Source organism: Crocodylus siamensis, chromosome 3 (assembly GCF_052110815.1).
Source record: "Crocodylus siamensis isolate JL-2025a chromosome 3, ASM5211081v1, whole genome shotgun sequence".
NCBI lineage: Eukaryota > Metazoa > Chordata > Crocodylia > Crocodylidae > Crocodylus > Crocodylus siamensis.
Genome location: NC_143397.1, coordinates 149,975,600 through 150,000,707, shown reverse-complemented (window position 1 = coordinate 150,000,707; position 25,108 = coordinate 149,975,600). Strand labels below are relative to the sequence as shown.

At 41.6% G+C, this 25,108-nt stretch overlaps 1 protein-coding gene across 4 annotated transcripts in view; it reads left to right on the top strand.

Moving 5' to 3' along the window:
* Positions 1 to 25,108, top strand: part of NFATC1 (nuclear factor of activated T cells 1) — a 150,121-nt gene that overhangs the window by 59,541 nt on the left and 65,472 nt on the right. For all 4 annotated transcript variants that reach the window (XM_090039539.1, XM_090039536.1, XM_090039535.1 and 1 more), the window contains exons 5-6: positions 3,097 to 3,269; positions 6,252 to 6,392. In XM_090039539.1, coding sequence (XP_089895665.1) covers positions 3,097 to 3,269; positions 6,252 to 6,392 — 314 coding nt within the window. The remainder of the gene's footprint in view (positions 1 to 3,096; positions 3,270 to 6,251; positions 6,393 to 25,108) is intronic.

Genomic DNA, 25,108 nt, shown 5'->3' with positions numbered 1-25,108 from the left:
AAACTGCCCCTAATCAGTTTAATGCCTAAATAAACTTTGCAAATATTTATGACAACTGATTAGTTTCATTCTAGAGTTTCAGCCAATGTGCTTATTTGCCATTTAAAATAAGTAGCTCAGTTACCAAGCTGTAAATATCTCCTACCTCAGATCCTGCATTTAGTTCCTAAACATGACACCTATTTACTTCTGTATGCAGAACTACAAGGAACAGAGCTTGTTAAAACTCATCTCTGGTTTAGGAGAAGAGAGATCTTGCAAAAAGTTTTTCCCCCAAATAATCCAGCTGTCAGTGAAAAAAGCAGAACATCTCGTATTCATTAGAGAGAACTGTTATTGTCTTGCAATTACACTGTTGGAGTGGAGACAATAACAGGTCAGATTAGAAACCAAACAATTAGAAATAAAAGTGGCAAGGATGATATTGAGAGACAAATACAAGGTATTCTGATGATGGAAGTTGCTAAGGGTAAAGTTCAGCCCTCTGCAGAGTGGAGGCATCAAGACCTATCCATCATATAATTACCAAATTAGAGTTCAAGTGAGATTTTAATTGTGCACTGGCCCTCTGCACACAAGCAAACTTCATGCTCACACAATATGCAGAAAGTAACTTTCATCCTAATGCACATGGCTTATCTGAGGCCTGCCATATCATTTAAACCACCACACTAGTCTTAAGTGGTGCAGAGAACCCAACTAAGTGAATGTCTGTGTAAATGTATACAGTGTAATTTTGGCCACACTGAAACTGAGCGCACACAGTGACTTCAAGCAGAACCCAAATTTCACCCACAACATTCATATACTTAAGAAAATAACTAATTAACCTAAGTAACCTAACTAAGAAGTATGAAGTAACCCTGTTTTGAAGCTAAGAAGATGCAGACTAAATCTGTATCTCCATGTTTACCTCTTTCTGTTGCAGTTATTAGAAGCGCCGTTGTTAGAAATCACTTTGCATTGGATTGGACAATATTCTGAAATGCACCACATACATACAGCAGCCAGAGTGAGGTTTATGAATGGGTTAGTCGAGACCAGGGTGATTACACTAAAGGTTCAGGGTTCTTGCCTTTCATTTTATTTTATAGCACAATTGCCTTGCAAAATGCTTGGTCAGATTCTCTACTGTTGTAAATTGGTGCATCTCCATTGAGCTTAATGATGCTGCATGAATTTATGTGAGCAGAGTATTAATTTGGCCCTTGGTTTGCCCAGTTCAAGTCATTTTTTGGCCATCTGGAGCATTATTAATTTTTCTCTTGCTGTCATCATTATCATAAAGGTGGCTGAACATATCTGGTGTCAGAACTAAAACATTTCTCCAGCACGTTAGCAAGGCTATAGTAGAACTCCACCACTTGGCACCCCAAAGCTCTATATTGTTATAGCTCAGAGTCCCAGACTTCCTTTGTGGAATATTAACAAGGTGTGTAAGGGTGAGCACAAAGCTTTTCTCACTTTCATTTGTTCAAGTAGGCCTCAATTCTGCAAAACATTTGCTTGAATCATCCTATTTGCCTTTTCCAAAGCACTTGAGCAGTTGCTTAACTTTTGGGTATATGAATAGTCCCCTTGACTTCAAATGCATATTCAGACGCTTAAACTTAGGCATGAGTTTAAGTGCTTGGCTGTATTAGGATCTTAAATTGGAAGCTTGAGTAACTGTGGGTAAAGTCCTTTGTCTGCTTTTTAATAATAATAAAAAGATAACATGCTTTACAGTAAAATGTGTATTTCTTTGTATTATATCAATTATTATATTGGATTTTGATGTTCCCTTGAATATCATATATCTCTTAGGACTTCTTATGTAAATATATATTGTTAAGAGCTTTTAATTTATTCATTAGTGACACAGCATCTTTTAAGCTTGTCAGTGATGGCCTTTCTTCCTATGAAACCTATTAATCTAATAAGTAGTAAAAGCACAATATTGGGGAATCTTCCACAGTCCTCATTTGCAAAGCATACTATTGAAGAGGACTGTTTTAGTTTTGTTTGCTTCAGAAGTGATACAAGAAGTCTGGAAGGAGAAAATGAAACAGTTTAATGTATTTACATGCTTACTGACTTATCTTATTTTTCACATGTATAAAATTATACTGTGCATATCCAGTATAATAAAAGGCACGTTAGACATTAATATTTAAAAAGGAATTGCCATGCAATAATACAATAATAAGGTCCAAAATTTAAGTAGTTCTGCATTTTTAATGTATTTTTAGTGTTTTTCTTATTAGTACTATGAACTAATGTTCTGTGATGTTTAATTTTGTTTTGGCAGAAAGTCCAGCCAGTAGACTTATCTATAAAACAAAAAAAGCCAGAAATCACAATATCTGATTTGCCTGATTAAAACAAAATATTTTCTTCATCTTCAAGAACTTACACTGGATTTAAACTGCACCAAATTTCAATTCAAAGTTCTGTTTTTAGAATTTCTCTGTTAACCCTTTTTTAAAAGGTTTTTAAAAAGTGCTTTGAGATTCTGATCGTCCATAAATTCTTCAAGAAGCACATAGCTCTATAGGAAGTATTTGCAGAATCAACCTTTAAAACCATGCAATGGAAACTAAGAATGATTCTTAACTAAAATGCTAGTAATGGAAATGATTAGAAATGTTTAAATACAATGATGATGAACTCCTGTTTGTTCCTTTTTATGTTACATTGCTCACCACTGTAATAGTCTTTAAATGTGTCAACCAAAAAATAATTAGTATTTCTTTGTGCATTGGGTCAGTAGTGCAAAGCTTCTACATCTACTGTATATTTTTGCCTTCTCAAAGAGATGCCTGCAGAGAACTTTGCAAATCCTACTGCATGTAGCACTTATTCTTGTGAGTAGCCCCAGTGGAGCCACTCATGGTAAGACTTAAGCCAAGGGATGTTTGCAAGTCTAATCTTATTAATTGGCACTATTTGAAAACTCCTGTGTAGTGCTAATATTTGTCCCAAAGTTCCCTTGAGGTCTCTGGGAGGAGGCTTAGTTTTAAAAAAATAAGCAGGGGAAAGAGGATAGAAAATTTGCACTTGCATCTGAACTCTGAAAAGATTTAGTTGAACCGCTCTGTGTTTTATTTTGAACAGCATTGATTGTGCGGGAATATTAAAACTTAGAAATTCAGACATTGAACTACGAAAAGGAGAAACAGACATCGGAAGGAAGAATACACGAGTGCGGCTGGTCTTCCGAGTTCATATCCCACAAGCCAATGGGAGAACTCTTTCTCTGCAAGTAGCGTCCAATCCTATTGAGTGTTGTAAGTAGTAACAGACCTATTACTCTTGCCAGGTATTGCACAGCCAGTTGCCTGACATGGAGCTTTTACTGTCTGCATGTTAAATTTTGTTTTATTGCATTTGTCCGTTGTCTGGTTCTTATGGAACTCGTCAAAAATATGTGTGTTTCCTTGGCAAAACAATATTTGGTCTGCGGTGTTAAGCTGGTATTTGATCCACAAGTGACCTAGGCAAGTTCCTTTATGCTAAGGCCCTTTCTAATGGTAACTGCTATAAAAAAGTTTTGGAGAGCTCCTATCTGGCCACATCTCCATCCCTCGCTTCTCCCACAACTCCCCCCCTCACCAAAGAAAAAAAAAGCCCATTTGATGATTTGATGAGAAGCTAGCTAGATATTTAAAATGGCTGCATTAGTGAAAGCTTGTTGCAGTTCTATGAACTGGGGTTCAGCCTTGGGCTCTTTTAGATAGAATAAGCTACACTTTATAAGCCTCTCAGATTTACTAATGGATGCATTTTCCATCCATTAAGACTCCCATTTCATTCTTGTTCTCTGAATCTTTAAAACACAGGAACAGCCTTTTGCTTTGTTTGGCTTGACAGTTCTCATGTAGCTCCTCAAAGTCAAGTTTCATTCTAACTCCCGTTGTTTCTACTTCTGGGTAGAACTTGCAAAGCTTTTGGAGGTTGCATTGGATTCAACCTCTCAGCCAAAAGTTTAGACACTTATTCTAACAAACTAAACTTGCACAAGATCTGTTCCCATGGCCCTTTGTCCTGTTGTCTCCTTAGAAACAGCAAAACAATTCAAAATCAGGTCATCTTTGGGTCTCACCCTCCTTTCCAAATCATCTCAGGGTCTCACCCACAGCCTCCTTTACAACAAGGCTCTGTGATTTCCACCATCTGTCTGCCACAGCGTCAACTCTTGGTGGTGTCAGAACCTGCCACTACTCTGTGCCACCTCCAGGAAAGATGCTGGAGCTTTTGAGAGCACACAACCTACCCTTTGGAGGTGCAGACAGAAGTGAAAATTTTCTCCTGATCTGGCCACAAAAAGCAGTTGATAGCTGTTACCAAACACAAGTGCACAGCAGCAAACAGCTTCAAAAATGTCCAACTGAGTGAAAATCTGACCCCTTTTTGCATGAGGTATCAGATAAAGAGGTCACAAAATGTAGTGCCTTTTGTAACTTGTGTCTGCTGAGCTCCCAGCCTGTCACTGTTTTCCGAATGGGAGGGGGAAAAGGGAGCAGAGGGAGTTCAGTCTGGGGGGGTTTCAGCCCTTCCTAGAGGCTGGGGCAGGTATACTGCAGCTCCCCCCCTGCAAGGTGGGGGGAGCTCCAATTCACCACCCTCACCCTTCAGCACCAGCCAGGGAGCCCTGAGAATGAGCTCCCTCTGCTGCCTTTCCCCCCTCCCATTCTGAAAACATTTAGCACCGGCAAAGAGCCTGGCCATTGCTATGGGAACCTAGCTACAGGTTCCCAGCCCCAACTAGATTCCCCTCTACCTAGTGAACTTGTGTTTGGTCTGGGGCAATGCTGTAACTCAGAACACTTTGTAAAAACTTGTTCTGAGTTACAGCTGAGAGCTGCACTTCTGTCTGCACCCTCGATGCCCCTACAAGAAAAACCTCAGTAAAGGGCATCTCTACTACAAGGAACAAGTGTGCTCTATCAGACCCTAAGGTCAGATCCCCTTTTTCCTACAGTACAGACTCTTTCCTCCCCCAGCTGATCTCATTTAAGAAAGTGTGACTTTTTTCCTAGGCAAAGGATAGGCTGTCCTGTCTATGAAGAGTAGCAGTCGTTTTACTACTAAGAGCTAGCTTGGCACAAATTGGCATAGTCCATGCAGTCTATCAACAACACAAACATTTTTAAACTCTGTCCTCATTTTGGAATTGTTTAAGATTAAATTTGTGAAGGGACAAATTCTAGAATAAAGTGCACATTGTAAAACATGAGCAGTTACAATCTGCTTCTGCTCCAGTTAGTCATTGAGAATTCTGCAGTTGGCATCAATGGTAGTAAGATCATGTGGTAATGCAAGTTGAGGAGGTGCATACCCTGAACCACTCCGATGTGAAAGCATGCCAGATTAATATACCAATAAAAATGAAGCTGGGTAGATCTATGTGTCACGTGAGTCAGAGGATGCACTTGGAGGGACTGTGGACTGAGTAAAAGTATACTGTATTATCTGCTCCTATCACCCTCCAGAAAAAGATCTTTAATTTTGACCAGCAGCTGAGAAAAGTTTAAATGTTATTTCAAGTACAGAATCTGGACTAAGAGTAGGTGTCAAAACTCCATACATCTCTTTGTACATGTGACACCAGAAGGACCCATGTACGCCAGATAAAATATCACATTATCCCTTGAAGTACAGACATGCTAGATGAATACAACATGCTAGATGAATACCTCTGTCAAGAATGATAAAACATGTGCCACAAGGATGTAAGATACTGTTTGCATGGTCCTCATGCAGCTTGGCACTCAGAACTTAACGAAAGCATTAAACATGAAAACACAGCTCTCTGGGCTGTGACTGTTACTGGGTTACTGAGCCCATGACTACAGTGAGACATTCTGCAGAATTTCAATCCCTATATTCAGAGACTTGTACATATACAAATTATCATATATATACTTTTGGCAGATACACAATCAAATATTGCTTTACATTTTGGATGGGGAAATTCTTTTTAAACTAAACACACATTTTTAAGTATTACAGAACAAACTAGCTATTTAAACAGCAGGTTATGATACTTTTGAATTCAAAGTATTATATATAATAGCAAGGTGTATAATTAAGGCACTTAAAACCAACTGAGTACTGAGTTCCTGAAGATCTCCTGACCTTTCTTTGATTTCTATAACAAATTCAGTTTGTCTAATGAGACTAAATGTTGGGTCACTTACTAAGAAATGCTATTTATTTTTCTGTATGTGTTTGTGGTTATTTCTTCCCCACCCTCTATAACTTGCTAGCCCAAAGATCTGCCCAAGAACTGCCTCTGGTGGAAAAGCAAAGTACTGACAGCTTTCCTGTGATTGGAGGGAAAAAAATGATACTTTCTGGCCATAACTTTCTGCAAGACTCCAAAGTCATCTTTGTGGAGAAAGCACCAGGTATTGTCTTTGAAATTATATTAAGCCTGATTTTAAAATCCAATTGATTTTTCTTTACTAAGTTGTGATGTGTTATCACGTTTCTTTCTGCACATAAAGTTTTTCACGTTACTGGGTGGATCTGTGCAGGTGATCTCAGCTCTACCTAATGCTTTGGTTTTGCCTACCAGAAGTTTTAGTATTAAGTAGACAATTGTGGCATTGAAAGTGAGAGTTTGGAGTTTATTTTTGTAGCAAACCACACTTTTGCCTGGCAGGATATTTTATTGTTTTAGCCAAAGGCATTCTAAGCTTTACATGACATTTTAGTGTGAAAATTTGCAAGAAGCTTTTTCCTGTTGAACCTTTTTATAGTGGGGGGTGAGAAACGCATTATTGACAACATGGTGTTGTGTGTGTGCTGTTTTTCTTTTTGTGGTGATGTTTTTAATAACAATAGAGGCCTTTAAACGTCAAAGCTAAGTTTATAGAGACTGTAAGCCTTGAAGGGCTTTGATAATTTATTAGCTGTTCATTTAAGAGGATTAGCAATGTCAAAAACTTGCCTGATGCAGGCTCATTCATTTCAAAAGAACAATTTCATTTGACCTTTAACAACCCAAAAGGTAGAGGATCTGGGAATCCACGAGAGGGACGGTCGTACCTTAAGGGGACAATCTTCCAGGCTCAGAGTGTGACAACCCCCAAGAGAAAGAAGGGGGGTAAGAGTGCTCTGAAACCCCCATGGCTCAGCAAAAGCATTCGAGAATGCCTGAGGGCCAAAAGGGAGGCACACACCCAGTGTAAGAGAGGGGCTATCACCAAGGAGGAATACTCTTCCTTGGCCCATGGGTGTAGGAGGGCCATTAGGAAGGTCAAGGCAGGGGTGGAGCTCAGGCTAGCAACCAGGATTAAGGACAACAAAAAGTCCTTCTTCAAATACATTGGGAGTAAGAAGAGGGCACCAGATAATGTAGGGTCCCTGTTAAACTCAAATGCTAATCTTGTGGCTATGCCAGACGAGAAAGCCGAAATTTTTAACAAGTTCTTTGCCTCTGTTTTCTTGGACAGGGACCAGGACAGCTCTCCCACCACAGGTAGTGGCAGTCTTGGGGATAGCACTGCCAGGCCTTGGGTCTGCACAGATGTAGTTAGGGATCTTCTGGAAGGGTTGGATGTTTTTAAATCTGCGGGACCTGATGCCCTCCACCCACGGGTGTTGAGAGAGCTGGTGGGGGTCATTGCTGTGCCCTTGCCTGGCTATACAAGTGATCATGGTCCACAGGCCAGGTGTCCGGAGATTGGAAACTAGCTAATGTGATCCCCATTTATAAGAAAGGGAGAAATGAGGACCCAGGAAACTATAGGCCCATAAGCTTCACATCAGTCTTGGGGAAAATCCTTGAAAAAATTATCAGGATCACATCTGTGAGAGGCCAGCAGGGAAGATAATGCCTAGGGGAAATCAACATGGGTTCATCAAAGGCAGGTCCTGCCAGACCAACCTAACAGCCTTTTATGACCAGGTAACTAAATCCCTGGATGATAGTGTCATCATGGACGTAGTCTTTCTGGACTTTAAAAAGGCCTTTGACACGGTCTCTCACCCCATTCTCATTAATAAATTGAGCAACTGTGGCATTGATGCATACACAGTTGGATGGGTTAAAAATTGGCTGATGGGGCACATCCAGAGAGTGGTGGTGGACAGGTTGTACTCGACCTGGCAGGGTATGAACAGTGGGGTCCCCCAGGGCTCCATCCTGGGGCCTACACTGTTCAACATCTTCATCAGCGACTTGGACAAGGGGGTGGAAAACACATTGTCCAAGTTTGCTGATGACACCAAGATGTGGGGAGAGGTAGGCATGCTGGAAGGGAAAGAGAGGCTGCAATTGGATTTAGACAGACTACAGAAGTGGGCGGATGGTAACAGGATGGGGTTCAATGTAGACAAATGCAGGGTGCTGCACCTGGGGAGAAGGAATCCACAGCATACATACACACTGGGGAGCTCCCCTCTTGTGAGCACAGAAGTGGAAAGGGATCTTGGAGTCATTATTGACTCCAAGATGAATATGAGCTGCCAATGCCAGACCGCAGCCAGCAAAGCCAACCACATCTTGTTGTGCATCCAAAGATGCACCTCAAGCCGGTCCAGAGAGATGATACTCCCCCTCTACGCGACATTGGTCAGGCTGCAATTGGAGTACCACGTCCAGTTCTGGGCACCGCACTTTAAGGAGGATGTGGCCTGCCTTGAGAGGGTTCAGAGGAGGGCCACCTGCTTAGTTTGAGGGCAGCAGCACAGGCCCTATGAGTAGAGGCTGAGGGACCTGTACCTGTTCAGCCTCAGCTAGCGGAGGCTGAGGGGGGATTTGGTGGCTGCCTACAAATTCGTTAGGGGAGATCAGCAGCAAATAGGAAGGGCCCTATTCCCCCCAGCAGCACTTGGGGTGACAAGCAACAGTGGCCAGAAGCTGCTGGAGAACAGGTTCAGGTTAGAGATTAGGAGGCACTATTTCACTGTTAGGGTGGCTAGGATCTGGAACCAACTTCCTATGGAAGTGGTCCTCACTCCTACCTTGGGTAAATTCAAAAAGAGTTTGGACGAACACCTGTCTGGGGTCATGGGATCCTAGCGTGTGCTCTGGCCGGTGGTGGGGGGTTAGACTAGATGATCTATTCAGGTCCCTTCTGACCCCTAACTACTATGAAACTATGAAACCAGGATTTGTCTTTTCCCCACCTTTTACCCATCAAGGTGATATTTTCTGGGAGTGATTTTCTGAGATGCCAGGTGCCCCCAATACACATTTAAAATCAGTGGGACTTGATGGCACCTCTAGTACCTTCTCCCACACTCTGGCATAAAACATCCATAGGTATTGTGGGTGTAGGTTGTAGTCGCGTTGGTCTAAGGACATAGGCAGACACAGTTCTTTGGGTAAATCTGATATCTTTTATTAGACCAACTCAAATAGTTGGGAAAATTCTTCTTAGCAAGCTTTTGGGTATAAATACCCTTCATAAGGCTTAGGAAGCTTTTGCAGTTGGTGTGTGTGCTCTTCCTGGATGGAATGAATAGTAAAGAAGCCAGAGGCTGGTATGCGTGCAAGAAAACCAGTCAGTGAAGATGTAAATTGAGGAGTCAGTGGGTGACAGACAGGCTGCGGAGGGGGAAGGAGAATGAAAGTAGCTGGTAAATAGTGGAGAGCTACCTGGGATGCTTTCTCAGCTCCACGAAGGGTATTTACACCCAAAAACTTGCCAAGAAGAATTTTTCCAACTGTTTGAGCTGGTCTCTTAAAAGATATCAGATTTACCCAAGGATCCCTGCCTGCCATAGGTATTGTAGCTCACATAATGATAATGCAAACTATAGTCTTGCGTTCCTGAGGAGAAGGGGGTTAGAACAGAGCTCAGAGCAAAAGTCAGACTCTGAAAGGAGAGAGTTAAGCATAGTTTTCAGACTTGTTTTGGAAAGGGTTTCCGTGGCGCTGGCACAAACCAAGGATTCCACAGCTGCCTGTCAAAACCCCCTGAACTTTAAACTGTCTTCTGAACTCCTCAAGCACTCGGCGTCTCACAGCCACTCCAGTGCAGGCTTGCACGTGACGTCTGTTTAACCCTCGACATTCATGAAGTTCCAGGGAGATTGCCATTAACCTCCATGTGACTATTGCTAACTGTACAGTATGTCAGAGGGGGATGTGTGTTCATGCTGAGTAAGGGAGTCTTCCTCCATTAACCAATCAGAGTAGATATGAATTTACTTCCCTCTGGCCTCTGCAGAGCTTAACTGAATCAAAGAAATGCAACAGTGAGCCTCTCTGACATTTTACAACTGGCTTGACTTATTTTAACTTAACAAGAAAATGGGTGCAAGAGTACCTCATTTGAAGTTCATGGGTCACAGGCCACAGCTAGTGTAATTCAGCATGGCTCCAGTGATTTCCCAGAGCTATGCTCTTTGGCAGAGTCCAGGTGACTCTCACCTGGCCAGACTGCAATCCATATACATTTTGAAGCCTTGAGTTGTTTGGTGAGAGGGGGAAAAAGAGAAGGTCTAATTTACATATAGTTTTCTGTGTATGCGAATGATTTACAATGACATTTCAAGAGTGAAATCCTGGCTTTGACTCATTACAGGAAGGAAACTGCCTTAATAGTTGCCCTCTTTGATGCTTGTTTTCTCTACTTGTTTTCTCACTGCACTGGAAAGTTTTGAAAGGTCGTTCCCAAAGTGTATTTTGGAAGATGAAGCTACCCTCTCATCTTCAGGTAGCATAGCCTGGGCTTATAAAAGTCTTCAGCAGCATGCACTGAAAGCAGGATGAACAATATGCAGCCTTCTCTTCAAAAAAAGGGCCTGATCCTGAACTTCTTACTCAGCTGCAAATCCTCTTGAAGACAAGGAAGCCTGGGGCACAACAAACTTAGGTTCAGAACCAAATTAAATTTCTTTTTTAGGATTTTTTAAAAATTTGTAATAAGGAATCAAATAATGTTCAGTACATCCCAGTACAAATAACAACTCAAGCAATGTATTTGCTGCTGGGAGAGTAAACCCCTTCACAGCAGGTGTTCTGCAAGTGGGACTCTCTGGGTGCATGGGATGGTAAGAAGTGGGTAGCACAGGTAAGGAAAGTCATCTCTACATATGGGTCACATTGAAACAATCCCTTCCTTCCCCAGAAAGCATCTTATCAATCAGTAGCTATCCTGTTATCCATGGGAAATATTTCACAAGTTTATAGTAAAAGAGTCCATTCTGATGTTGAAATTCACTGTCCAACTTAAATAGTATGTTGGTAGGTTTGTCATGATTGAATAACAAAATGTTCTCATTTATGTACTCTCAGGTGGCTCAATCTTTCAAGGTGCTGAATAGTTCCTGCAGAAGCTGAACAGCTCTTAAAGTTAACAGGAGTCAAAGGTGCTCAGCACCTCTGGGGTTGTACGTCTGCAAAACTGAGCTCACATTAGCTAGAATCTCTATAAAGTAGCCTTGTCACAGGCCTTTTCAAGTGAGACAATCTGCCTGAGATTGGAGGTACCCCAAGAGGCAGCAAGAGGAGCATATGCTTTCCACAGTAAAATGATTAATCCCTTAAACCAAATAGTGGAGGTGTGTGGGAAGGGAAATTAAATTGTTTGCTTGCTTAATTTATTCTCCCTTTAGTTTTGATTTCCTAAGCTTAGTTCCTCACTTACAGCATTACCTAATATAGCACAGCACATCTAAAACAATGTTTAATACATCATGGTCTCCATGATAAGTTTTCTAATTGTTCTTCTGCTATATAGTATTTCATTTCCAATTAATAACCAAATGGTAATTCCAATTACCATCCCTTCTACCATTACCACCAGTGAGCTGTGCTTTGTCATTCAGCCTCGACTTATAAACTGAACCAGGGCCATAAATGGAGCACATGTGCAGTCACCCTCTCTCTATTCCCCAGAAAACTAGCTTATTAACATTTGTAATGATTACTAGAGAAATTAGTCACTTTTGCTGGTGTTACTTTTGCTTTTAAAATGTATGTTAATCATGTTTCTAAGTGGGTAGCAGCTCCCTACAGGATTCCAGCTGTTACAAATGACATAGGCCAGGTGAAAAATTGTAATAATAAAAAGACTGTATCCATTATTAATTTAAACAGTATCTGTAAACCTTACTTGTACAAAACCCCCATGCTTGAATATAGATCTAATATAGTTAAGAGCTTGATAGTTGGTGCATGGTTAATTGGTTATTGCAAAATGGGGGAAGGGAGAATGTCTGAGTCTGCTGAGTACAGTGTAGTCAACTGAATGTTTTTCCAAGCACAAGTCCTGAACTCTCTTTTAAGGCTGGCCCTCAGCTGTTGTAATCTCTTGAGGAATGGCATTACCCGGGCCTCCTTGCGTGGGGGAGTCTGTCTATCTTAACAATGACTCATAAGAGAGGGAATCCCTGAAGAATGATCAAATCAGTTCTTGAACTGGGAAGGCAGCAGAGTTGTGTTTCCATCTTAACCCCTTACATACTACCTTTCAGCCAAGAAGTGCATGAAAAAATATAAAATACTGGCATTGCTTGCAAGACATTGCATCTCTTACGGAAAAGAAAGTGGTTAGCTAAGGAGATTTGCTGTATTACAAGGATTGTAAAAGGAGTGCCGCAGAAGGCTTGTTTAAAAGTAGAATTCATTTGTAAAACAGCACAGCTTGAAGGCAGAATGCAGCTCTTTAGATAAATAATAGGTCTTTTCAGAAGTGTACTACAATTTGCTTGGATCTTTTATAGTATCATAAAAAGTTCCAAGTGTTGAAATGAGTCCTTATTTCATGGGATTTTGGTCAATGTTTCATTATTGCTTATACATCACACTGTATTTTCCAGTGATAAAAGTCAACATAAAATGTGTATCCAAGAAACTTAGCCACAGTAGTAGTAGAAATGTGAATACCAATACTTAAGAGTTTCGACCTTTTAAAATCAGAATCCTCTTATATCAGTGGGTCCCACAATCTTTTGTCTATTACATATTATTACATATTTTCTGTTTTTTTTCAGTTTCTCTCTCCATTTAATCTGGGGGGATTTTCTTCCTACATTAAACAGTAGGACCAAGATTCCTAAGAGTATTTTACAATTTCCCATGTCTCCATTTTTGTGTTTAATGTTAGCCTTCTTATAAGAGCCTGTTTTCCTTCATAAGTTTTAGCAACTTCTAAAATATTTGGCTGCAAGTTTGTAGCACATTAATACAAATAATCCTTGTAAACAAGTATACAAGCATTTGCCATGGAAAAGGTGCATGTTTTATATACATAAATAGATGAAGTGTGTTAGGTTTGGAAATGACAAAATATTTCCTAATATATTGAATACAACTAATATTAATTCTGATTTATAATCACAATGGATGACACCAGGTAATTTGCTTTTTAAAGCTAGGTTTAAGGGAGTATCACAGGGCTGGAAGAGACCTCAAAGGTCATCTAGTTGAACACCCTTCATGACTGCAAGCAGCAGCACGAGCTGTGGATGGCAAAGCAACACAAAGGCAGTACAAAAATCACCATGTTAAAGACCATGCTGTTGATCACAATATATCAGATAATGCAAGATTATCTTTATTAGGGCTGTGCAAAGCTTCGGGTACTGATTCAATTCAGAGGAGATTCAGCCCGATTCAGAGACCGAATCTCTGAATCCAAATCAAATTGGGAGACCAATAAAAAGGTCCAAATCGATTTGAAGCTCTCTGAATCGATTTGGAAAAGATTTAGAGAGCTTTGGAGATTTGGGCAGTCCCCACTCACCACCGCAGGGATCTGGACCCGGACCTCCGTGCCAGTAAGTAGGGGGTGGGCGGGGGCTGGAGGAGGGTGGAAGGGATCATGGGGGGACCCTCAACAGGCCCCATCCCCTGCCTGCTCCCCCAGCCCTCCTGAGTGCCTGCCCGCCCGCTTTCCCAGCCCCATCAATAGCTGCCTCACCTGGCCCTAGCATCCTGGTTGTTTAAAACATAAAAGCCCCACACTCACCAGCTGCTGCCTGGAGGGGAGGCAATCCCTGCTGCCCCCCACTGCCCCACCCTGTGTGGGGGGCTCTACCACAAGTCTCCATCCCCTGCCCACTCTCCCTGCCCCATCAGTAGTTGCCCTGCCTGGCCCTAGCTCCCAGTTCTTTAAAAAAAAAATTAAGCCTTGCACTCACCAGATGCTGCAGCAGCTGTTGGGGGCTCTGGGGGCTTGTGGCAGAGGCCTTCATGCAGCCTGGGGCAGTGGGGGCAGCAGGGATTGCCCCCCACCACATGACAGGAGCTGGTGAGTTCAGGGCTTTTTTTTTTTTTGGGTGCCAGGATGATGGGACCAGGTGGGGCATCCATTGATTGGGCTGGGAGAGCGGGCAGGGGATGGGGCCTCTTTGATTTGGAGTTTTGGCCAATTCAGTGGTGTCTGAATCTCTGAACCAGATTCAGTCAAATCGATTCAGGACAGTGATTCGAATCACCAAATCAAATCACTGTCCCCCAAATCGGCCGAATCCAAAGCAAATACTAGTGGCTTTGCACAGGCCTAATCTTTATGCATAATGATCCATACAGTTAGGTATGGCAGAAAAATAACAGCTTCTCTTTAGAATGATTCTCATATTTTCATAGGATAATCAATTAATAAATACTCCACTCAGAAACATAGTCTAGACTAAGGGTACATCTACCCTGAAAAGTGCAATGCAGTGTTGAGAAACTTGAGTTAGCAGCTAGCTCATGGACCTTGAGTACTGGAAGCAGTCTATAGTCATGATAACACAGAACTCCCTTTAGTCTTTCAGTTAGCTCATGCTTTGTGTTACTACTGTACTGTTAGATAGATTCTTCTATCAAAGCTAGCTGGTTACAGCTACCTCAGGCATCAGTGCTGCACTGCATTGTACAGTATAGACAGAGCCCAAAGGATAGACCATAAAATTGACTGAAATGTTAATTACTGACAAGTATTTCTCCAGACTGTTAAGTTGTAATGCCAGACTGCTGTTTGTGGGAATACAGAGGTATTTAATTTGGGGGGTTTTTGTTCTTTTTTTATAAGGCTGGAAAAATTAATGTTGTGCCCCAAATACCGCAGATTAGTTGCAGTGAATTTCTCAAATAAACAAGGTCTATCTGAAATTCTGGTTTCTCTTTGAGTTTGAGGGGCATGTCTTCATGGACAAAGACATGACTTTAAGCTTGTCCATGAAAAATGTCACTCTCCCAGCATTTATGACACTTTTTCATGGATATTACTAAGGCCTCTTGTACATGTGCAGGGAAAGGCATGATGGGATCTAATACATGATTCACATAATTGTGACTTCTGCCAAGTATGGGAACCCCTGACCCCAGGTTTCCCCCTGCACCAGCAAGAAGCAAGACCCCCAGCTAAGAGCTCCATGCACTCCCAGTTTTACTCTGTTGTATTTGAAAGCTCTAGCTTTAGAGTCTGTTTTGATGAGATTTGATGTGATGGGGGAGACTGGTGACCTGAGTGTGCCCCATGCACTCCCAAAACCGGAGGATCACCCCTGCAGTGATCCTCCAGCCCCAGGGGTTTTTGGGTGAGGGGATTGCCCTGTAACAATCCTTCAGCCCTGGTGGTTTCCTGCACCCCTGAGCCCTAGGGATCACAGCAACCATGATCTGGGGGTTTCATGCTGCCATCATCCCTAGAGATTGCAATATCTGTGCTCCCTAGAGCTCAAGGATACATTAAACCACCCCAGACCCTGGGGATCACAGTTGCCATGATCCTTAGGGCTCAGGGGTATATGAAAAACCTGGACTGTAGGCATTACAGCTGCTGAAATCCCTAGGGCTTAGGGATTTTATGCTAGACATGGTGCAGCCCTGCAGCTGGGTTCCCCATCAGCTGATAAGGAGCCCAGCTGCAGTGGAGACCCTACTCTACATGCAAGTTAAAGCTCAGTAGAAACCAGCTGTAAAGTTAATACAGAATTTCAGGGTTTAACTTTATACCTGTTCGGAGTTTTTTATGGTGTGATAGGTAATTTGCACATGTAGCTGGTGTCCAGGTAATTGTTCAATTAATTGCTCAGTATCTGTAATATATAGAGGAGACCTAATTTTCACAAGATGGTAATACCATGTACAGTATATCTGGATTACTTCAATCTCATGGGCTTCATTGGTCTTGAAATTGTTGATAATTACACAGACTTCCAATTCACAGCAAAGCTGTCAAAGAATGCAGAAAAGTGAATGTGTGACAAATAATTCAATTAATTTCTCTCTTTTACTTGTGGAATGTCTTTAACAAATCAGATTTAGTAGTCATTCAATTAAACTATTTAGGTTTTGGACAATTTTATTATGTAAGTTGCTGTTTGAAATACTTGTTCCTATTGATTCTTTTCCTGAATGGAGAGTAGCTCTTAGAATCTAATCACTGAGATGCCATACAGCAAACTTAAGAAGGCTAGGAAAGAAGAACCAGGTCCCTCGTCTGCATACTTAGAAGAACATTTTAAATTAGCTGTCAGCATGTATTGCAATAGGCAAACTTAAACATAAGCTTCTGTGATCATTCGCTGTAGTAAAGCGTGATCAACTAAATGTTCACAGAAAGCAAATGCAAAATAGGAGGACAGAGAGCCAAGGTGAGTTTATTTAAACATCTAAACAAACATTCTGCAATTAAGTTTTCCTATTTTCATTATCTCCTCCTCAAATTAGATTGCTGCTGCAAAGCAGAACTTCTTTCTAAAGGCATATAACATTGTAGGGAAATCTCAGCTCTGCTTTCTGCATATTGCTCAAAGAATTTTTACAGCAGGCTTTCAAATGCAATATTGTTATGTAAGGTCTCCTATTTTAGAAAAGATGTGAAAAGTGGCATGTTCCTGAAACACTTCAGTAGCCTTTGAATGTGACCATTTGGGGAAAATATGTAGGCTTTTGGTTTTACTCTGGTGCATTGGAAAACTCTAGCTTTAGAATCTGTTTTGATGAGATGTGATGTGATGGGGGAGACTGGTGACCTGAGTCTTGGCAGAGATCCATTTGGTAAAAGATATTACATTCTCAAGGATCTTTCCATTGCTCTTTCCATTGCCAGTAGCAGTCACAGTTTGGGGGCAGCTAGCCAAAGAGAGTCATGTTTCACTCTGGTAATCAAACTATAGCTCACGTAATAAATAAGCAAGGGACAGACTTCCCCCCCAGATGGGTAAATACATTATAATTTTGTCTATATCTGTTTGTTTATCAAAGTTTAGGACACACATTCTGTTTAGTATGAAGAGTTTATAGACTGATTAGTTCAGTGAGATTAAAAGTTTCTGCAAACTAGATGGACTAGAAAGGCGTCAGTTGGGAACAAAGTTCATGTGAAGGTCATTTACACCTCATTCTTAGAAATGCTTTGGTAGCCTAAGGGGTTTTTGGCCATTGACCAGAAACAGATATCCTTGGGTGAGTAGCATCGTGAAATGGTGGGGTCATTAGATAGTAGAATCCTTTCACAGACATGCAGTAGCAATGACGTAGTTCGTAGGAAATGTCAGCACGTTTCAGATTTTCCTGGCTGTTTAGCTTTGGAAATGGAAAAGGTACTATAGGACAGCAGCCATACACACAAGAGTTTCATCACTAAGCCTCATTGAGGGTGTTTCTGTCACATTTAAGAATGCTAGTCGTTACATATCTTTGATCAAGTACAGGTATTTACTATGGACAAGGACTATTTTTAAGGGAGCCCAGACACCACAAGTGTCCAAATATCAAACAATTGCTTGAGCATTCTTGTAAATTTTAGGTTACATCTGGTGTTATGGCTCTGAAAAAAAGCTATATCAAAAATGCACTTTTTGCATGAATCTGCTATCTGTGGTGCATTTGTAGTCTAAATGAAAACATGACTTCATTACTCTGCTACTAGTACTATTCATTTGTATTCCAATATGGCCCACAGCAGACCCCAGACACTATTCAAACGCCTAAGAATTCACAATCTCTGCTCAAAGAGTTTATGGCCTAATAAGGATGGAAAGGGAAAATATTGTATTAGCTTGCATACTACAGGCACCTTTACCTCAAATGTTAGCCTTCCAAAATTGAGGTGCATGTCTTAAAGAGCCAAGAACCATTATGCCTGGAATAGTAGCAGTGGTATTTCTACTCAAGCAGGCCGTGGACGTCAATTGACTTCATGACTTATTAGAATCTTCTTGATTCCTGCTAGTTATTACTCAAGCTCTCTTTTTTCCCCCAATTTTGCTGTCTGTTAGCTATTTCTGGTCTCTCTTCTTCTATTTTACACCCCTTCAGACTATTTTTAACACTTTTGAAAATCTTAGCTCCGCCTGCTGTGTCCCATCTTCATCATCATTAGCTATAGTTGTAGCTTTTGCCTGAACAGCCAAGAGTTGCTGACAATTAAGCTGTGAAAGGCTTAAAATGTAGCTTTTGCCTGAGCAGGAAAAGGGAGGGAAGAGTCAGCTAAAATTAGGCTGTGTCCCCACTGTATGTGGGCATAACTCTGGAAAAATCTTTTTTCTTCGTCCTGTGTTCATCAAAACAAGGTGCGTGTCTTATCTGGCAGTGCATGGCATGTGAGAAAATAAGGTATTTTTGTAGAGATTAGGCACATCTTTTTTATAAATAGATATCAGTGGTTTCCTACCATCTGACTGTTTTTGCTTGGTTAATTTGTTGTGAGTATCATGGTAGAAGAAGAGAGTCTTGAATAAGAGGAATAGTGGCTTCATCAGTTCAAGAAGGTCATTCCAGATATAAAGAGCAGTGTAGAAGAACATACTGTTTGCCAAAATGTGTTATTTGTGGGGCAACAGAAGACACAAGGGTAGATAGGAATAGGAGATGAAGGGTTTGAGTTTGATGTTGTGAGAATAAAGGGAGCAAGCCATTCTATGGAGATAAAAGAATTGGAGCACTAGGAAGTCAGAAAAAAATTTACACTGACCATGGAAAGGAGATGCACTTACTATTTATACTAGATCAGAAAGTGATGATGGAGGGTGTCAGCAAGACCAGAGAGGAAAATGCATGGTTAAGATAGGAGACAATATGAGCCTTAGTTTGAGATTTGGCCATGTTAGTTACAATAAAAATAATATGAAGGAAGAACTGGCATGGTTTTGATCCATCTTGGCTGTGCAGACCAAAAGAGGAGTCATAGGGCAAGTCCAGACGAGCCCACAGGTATCGCTTGCCATGTCTCAAAGCAGTGTGAGATGTGGCAAGAGACACACTGGGAACAAAAAAAAAGTTCCCTGTGCTGCATATTTGGAAATCCAGGTATCAAAAAACCCCCCAAAAACAACCCACCCAGAAAAAAAGCCGGGCACCGCACAGTCCAGGACCATGTTCTGAGGCAACCGGAGGCTGGGGTCCTTCAAAGAGACACTCTGATAGCTAGACAAAGCGTATCTATGACTGTCCCTTTCCCTGGTGCTGAAGCATGCTGCCTCCACATGTGGAGCAACTTGGACTGGTGCAGGCTGCAGCGTGATAGAACCAGGCTCTGTCCTGGGTAAATAAGGGACTGGGGGTGGGAGGGACTGGAGCACTGGGGCTGTGTGGGTGCAGGGGACTGTGGGTGCAGGGGGCTGCTTGGGAGGGGTGGGTCCCGCACCTGCTGCCTTCATGGTCCACAGTCCCCCCACTCCCTACAGCAGCAGCGGCCATCAGGGCGCTTGGGGCCCTCCTGGCACAGCCCCTGCTCCCTGCAGGATGGGGAAGTGCAGCTCAGCCCTGGCCGCCTGGCACCCGGCACTGCCTGTGCCACATCGCACGGTCTGGCTCAGCGTGGGCAAGTCCTCCTTCAGGCAGTTCTAGGCCAGTTGGGCTGCCACCCAGGGTCCAGCACCACTTGCCAGGACCACATGTCATGCCAGGCAATTTTTAAACAGGGAACACCAGGATCTGCTGGTAAGACAAGTGGCGAGACCCGGGCAGAGGAGCCTGTCCAGGGCCAGCACTGGGGACCCAATTGGAAGACATATGAGGTGGCTGAACTCTTGGCCATTTGGGGCCCAGAGGACATGCTTTGACAGTACAAAGCAGGCTACTGCAAGGAGCACATCTTCTGGGTGATAGCTGCCCAGATGGCAGAGCGGGGGTGCCCCGTCCAGGTCTGGCAAGGACACAGGCATGGGGACACAGGTCCAAGTGGGCAGATGCTGTTGCAGGTGGCAGCAGGTCACAGCCAGGCAGCAGCCCCCACTATCAAACTACTGCAGTAGGTAGAGGGTACAGGAGCCACTCCAGGTTAAGGCTGTTTCAGCAGTCCAGTTGGCATAAGAGGTAGTGTTCCCAGATACCAACTGGCTGGACCTCAGAAACTCCTGAGGACAAGTAGCCCGAGCTACTCAACAGGACAGGTTTTTATATTGCTGGGGCCAGGTTTTTATACTGCAGAGGCCAGCACTGCCCCAGGGTCTAGCTCCCCCTGGCTGCAGATCCAGGAGGAGCTGGGCAGGGTTATTTTGCCCCAAGTGGCACAACTTGCCCCACACCAAAGTGCATGTCCAGGTGCGTGTGCTGAGGCAAAAATCTCCAGCACTAATTTGTGCCTCTCCTATTTGAGCTGGCATGAGTGCATGTGCCTGCATGTGTGGATGCACCCACAGACAACTCCCAAGTGGGAGCCTGAGTGTTCAGAAGCTCATGGTGATGCTGTCAGGCATGTTGGAGTGAAGGAAAGAAATCATTCTTGGAAGGAAAGTTTGGGAGTCAATTTTGATGGCGGTAAGTTAAAAATAACTACAACACCTGCATTAGAGGAGTTTGAGAGACAAGATGAGATTCTAGATTAACCAAGGGAAATGGGTCAAAACTGTTTCACGTGGCTTCAGTTGGTTATACCTGGACAACTCCTTAGAGATTACAGGGGAGGGCAAAGTTAAAGACAGAGGAGTTGCACAAATATGAATGAAGACGCAATTAGTATGAAGAGTCATTATTACTGTTGATGCTATGTAGGAAGGAATGTACCAGCTTGAAGTTCATATCCCAGAAACAGCCTGCAAGAGTTATAGTTCAGGAAAAAAGGTACAGTCTTATACATAAGTTGTTCTTCCTAGAGTAGTAGCTCTCAATATTGCTGTGTACCCCTTTGTTATGGATTTTTTTAAAAGTAAGAATATATGTTACCACAACTACACTGTAACCTCTCCAGTAATCTAAGAGAAGGGGTTGGCAACATATGGCCCATGGAGTTTGGCAGTGTTCAATGGAAGGGGTCTTGGTTTCAGGAGCTTCACCCACACTGCACCATGGATGAGTGGTAGGGAGAAGCGGCAGCTGGGAGCTTACATTAAACCTAAATTGGGTCATTTTAGCTTGACACTAGAAAACATTGTCAACTTCTGACCTACAAAATATTTAGAGTAGTTTTTTTTTTCTTTTTCTTCCTTTTCCTCTATTTATATTTCCCCTTTTTTCCTTTCTTCTGCTTTCTCATTCCTTCCTCTCACATTCCCTTGAGTAGTGTGCCACATACTCCTGAAAAACAGTCTCCAAGCCACTGAGAGATAATAAATCTAAAATTCCATATTTACCATCAGATTTCAGAACTTCATTTTAATTATCAGAGCCATAAAATACACAAGCCTTGAAAAAGTTTACTCAAATCAAAATAATCAAATAGTTTGCTAGAACTCATGTAATAAAATTAGATTTGTCCTCTAGGCAGTGCAAAATGCTTTGCACTCAATACTTTCTACCACAGGTTGTGATCCAGGGGCACCTCAATTTTTGCTTAGTTAGCTTAAGAAATCTTAATGGAGCCTGAATTTACAGGTGGGTACCTGGATACTCCACAGCACATATAAAGTGTAGATTCTTAACTGATTTTTATTACAAGGTTTTGACACTGTTTCTTATGGTTTTCGATTAAATTTTAACACCGTTTTGAAAGCAAAACGTATACCAGCATTTATGTTACAGATAGACATAAAGACAGGGTTGTATAGAACTCAGTTCAAAGCTGTGAAAATATGTAGAAGGAAGAACATACACATACTCTGCATCTGCATTACAAAACTTTGAATAAGACCACTCCCACCCCTGAAACCTAGTTTCAGCATTATAAAAATAATTATAAGCCAAGTATGTACCAACTTCTAGGGCTAGAGTTGAATTTAGCATCCAAAAGTGCAGATACTTATTAAAAAAAAACCCGTTCTTTCTTTGCCCTGAACAAAGCCATTCTTCTGGAAGGTGACAACAGGTTGGGAGAGTTTCAGTTGAAAAGGAGCAATGGACTATTTAGCCTGAGAAGCTAAATGATTGTAGCAATCCTTTTGGGAGATTTTTAAAAAAGGCAATAGGACAGAATAGCTTCCTGGTGTTTTCTGTGGAAGAAAGGAGGGAAAACAGAAGAGTGGGAATCATATGCCTGAGTGTCCTTTGAGAAAAGGAGTGAGAAGAGCATATGGGCAGACAAAATGATCAGAAAAGGGAATCAGAATGGTTACAAGGAAGGCCAGACATTAAGCAGGTAATGCAAACTCAGCTTGAACAGCTGAGTGGGTAAGTTAGCTATCGAAGGGAGGCAAAGTCATCCAATGAAGTGTTAGAGCAGGGTGCAAGACTGTTGCAGGAACAGGAACTACCAAAAAAACAAAGGAGACAAGTAGTTTGAGGTAGACCAGAGTGGGAGGTGCTGCTAGGGTCAGGAGAGAAATAGTTTGCAAGGTGAGGGTGGAGCCATGCTCATCTGTCTCCAAGCAAATCCTACGTTATTTGATTTACCTAGATGCCAGGAGTTCCATTTGCTAACCTTGCCATTCAGCCCCTCCTAGTGGAGATCCAGACCATTAACCTAAATTAGATCAGGTGCTATTGAATATGTTGACAAAAAAGGTCCTGACTATATAGGCTGCAAATATTTGTTCTGAGCTCCTGTGCAGTTCTAAATAACTCACCCCTCTCCCTTTGACTCATCTAGAGAAAAATTACTTAGCCAATGTTGTTGATACTATTCTTTCACATTCGCTAGAGCACATCCCTTTATAAAGCTCTTTAAAAATTTACACTGATACACAATCTGTATGCAGGGATCAACTTCAGCTACAAATTATTGAGCTGATTAGCATTCATTTACATATAAGGGAAGAATAATTCTGTTCACCTGAGGAATCAGAGAAGAGTGCTGTGGCCAATTATACATTTTTTCAGTACTGAGTTGGAGCAAAGAGTACTGTCTTCTGAATCATTTGTTTTCTTGGGAGATTTCCTGCCCAAGTGCAGACCTGGCCCAACCTGCTTAGAATGTGAAAACTGATGGTATCTCAACAAGAGGCTGAATGACTGCAGGTCTGAATCCATTTCTTCCTCCTGCACACAAACCAATCCTTTCCTTAAGGACATAATCACAAATCTGTCATCTCTATGTCAAAGTAGTGACATAAACATACTTCTTAAGGAATAAAGATTAGAATATAAATCTAAAACATGTGAATCCTATATCGCTGAAGGCTTTGAATATGTTAGCTTACTTAACTGAGTAACCCAGTTGGTTATGCATGTAGTGCACCTGAAAATCATAAGATATGTTTGTTCTACATTCTGCTTGAAAACTGTCTCAGTTTGTTCCCTCATTGTGCATATGCTGCTCTGAATCCCCTATATTTTAAGATAAACTATGATGTTCAAACATCACTATTTGGAAATATCTTCCAACAAGTTAATCAAATAAGGGGTTCTGTTTGAAAAATGTGTGCTGCACTTTTGTTTGAAAACATTAACATTAATGTGGCCCTGTTTACCAATTCAGCCAAATTCTGCCTCAGGCCAAACTGGAAGAGGGCAACATGTCCAAGATATGTTAGTAGTGAAATCCTAAATAATACCTGCTCATCTTTGTGTCTTTGAGTTATAATGTACCTGTTGAAGAAGCTGGAATATTTTTAACCTATTTAAAGAAAGCAAAATAATTGAACTCTCCTATTACATCTGTTTCACAGAAGTGAGATTTAAGTGATTGCAAGGAACAGTTGCTGACTTTCTGGGTCTTAGTTCTTTTTTCATTTTTTTTACTTTGTTCTTCCTTTTAATTTTTGTGTACTTGTAAAACTGTAATGCAAGCTAAGCTACCAGTTTGAGTTGCATAAACTTGTAGGCTACTCAGCAATACTTCTTTGATGTGTGGAAATGCAATCCTAGAAACCTCTAAAAAGTAACTCCTGACACACACCACTAGGTCAGAAGACAGAGGAACATTTATTTGAAAATCCTCTGTCTCTAAGATAAAAAAAATCAAAACTCATGGCAGAGGTGATATCTTTTATTAGACCAACTAGATATTTGCAAAAAAATTCTTTATTTGCAAGCTTTCAGGTGCAGGCACCCTTCATTGGCAAAGGAGATTGTAAAAGTTCTCCTAGGTAGAAATGAAAATTCATATTTCACAGGAGAGCAAAAGGTATGGTAAAGCTTCCTTTGTGGAACAGTTCATTTTGTCCAGATTAGTCTCAGAGAAAAGTTGGAAAAATCTTTTACCTGGATACCTGTCTCTAATCTGTTTCCTACATCCTTAAAGGAAAAAAAATCAAGCTTAACAATCCACAACAATGTATGCGAATAACTGATATTGTTGCGTTTATGCAAGTATTTCTCAATGCTGCTTCTGTGTTAAAACAGGCCTACAGTGCCTTTTTCATGTGGAAATCTCTGTAGTTGGGTGTGGTGGGGAAGCCGTTTCTGTGACTCATACTGCAGGGAATTCCCTAATGAATTAGAATATTTTTACTTCTGGACTTGAGCACAGTTTCCTTTTAACTCTGCCGTGAGCACTTGATAAGAGTGAACTACAAAGACCCATTCACCGTTAAGCTGTTCCGTTTTAGAAATGCATGTTTATATTTTGAAAAGTTCAAAATCCACCCATACTGATGAAATAGGTGTGTGCTTTTTTCATCCTTACTAACTCCAGGTGTTTAACATTTTGGACTGAAAAAATGATAAAGCAGAACCTGACAAATTGCACACAGAATAAAAATGCTGTAAATAAGGGAATATCACAGTTATCAATCTTTAAATGTCAGACTTCCTGACAAAATCCTGTGTCTCTGTTGAAAACAACACCACCTGTCACTGACAACAAACACAATACTGAGTATAGGCAGACCTCTCCCTTATAACATCCCAGGGTGAAATCCTGGCCCCACTGGAATCAGTGGCAAACCTCACACTGATTTCAATAGAGCAAGG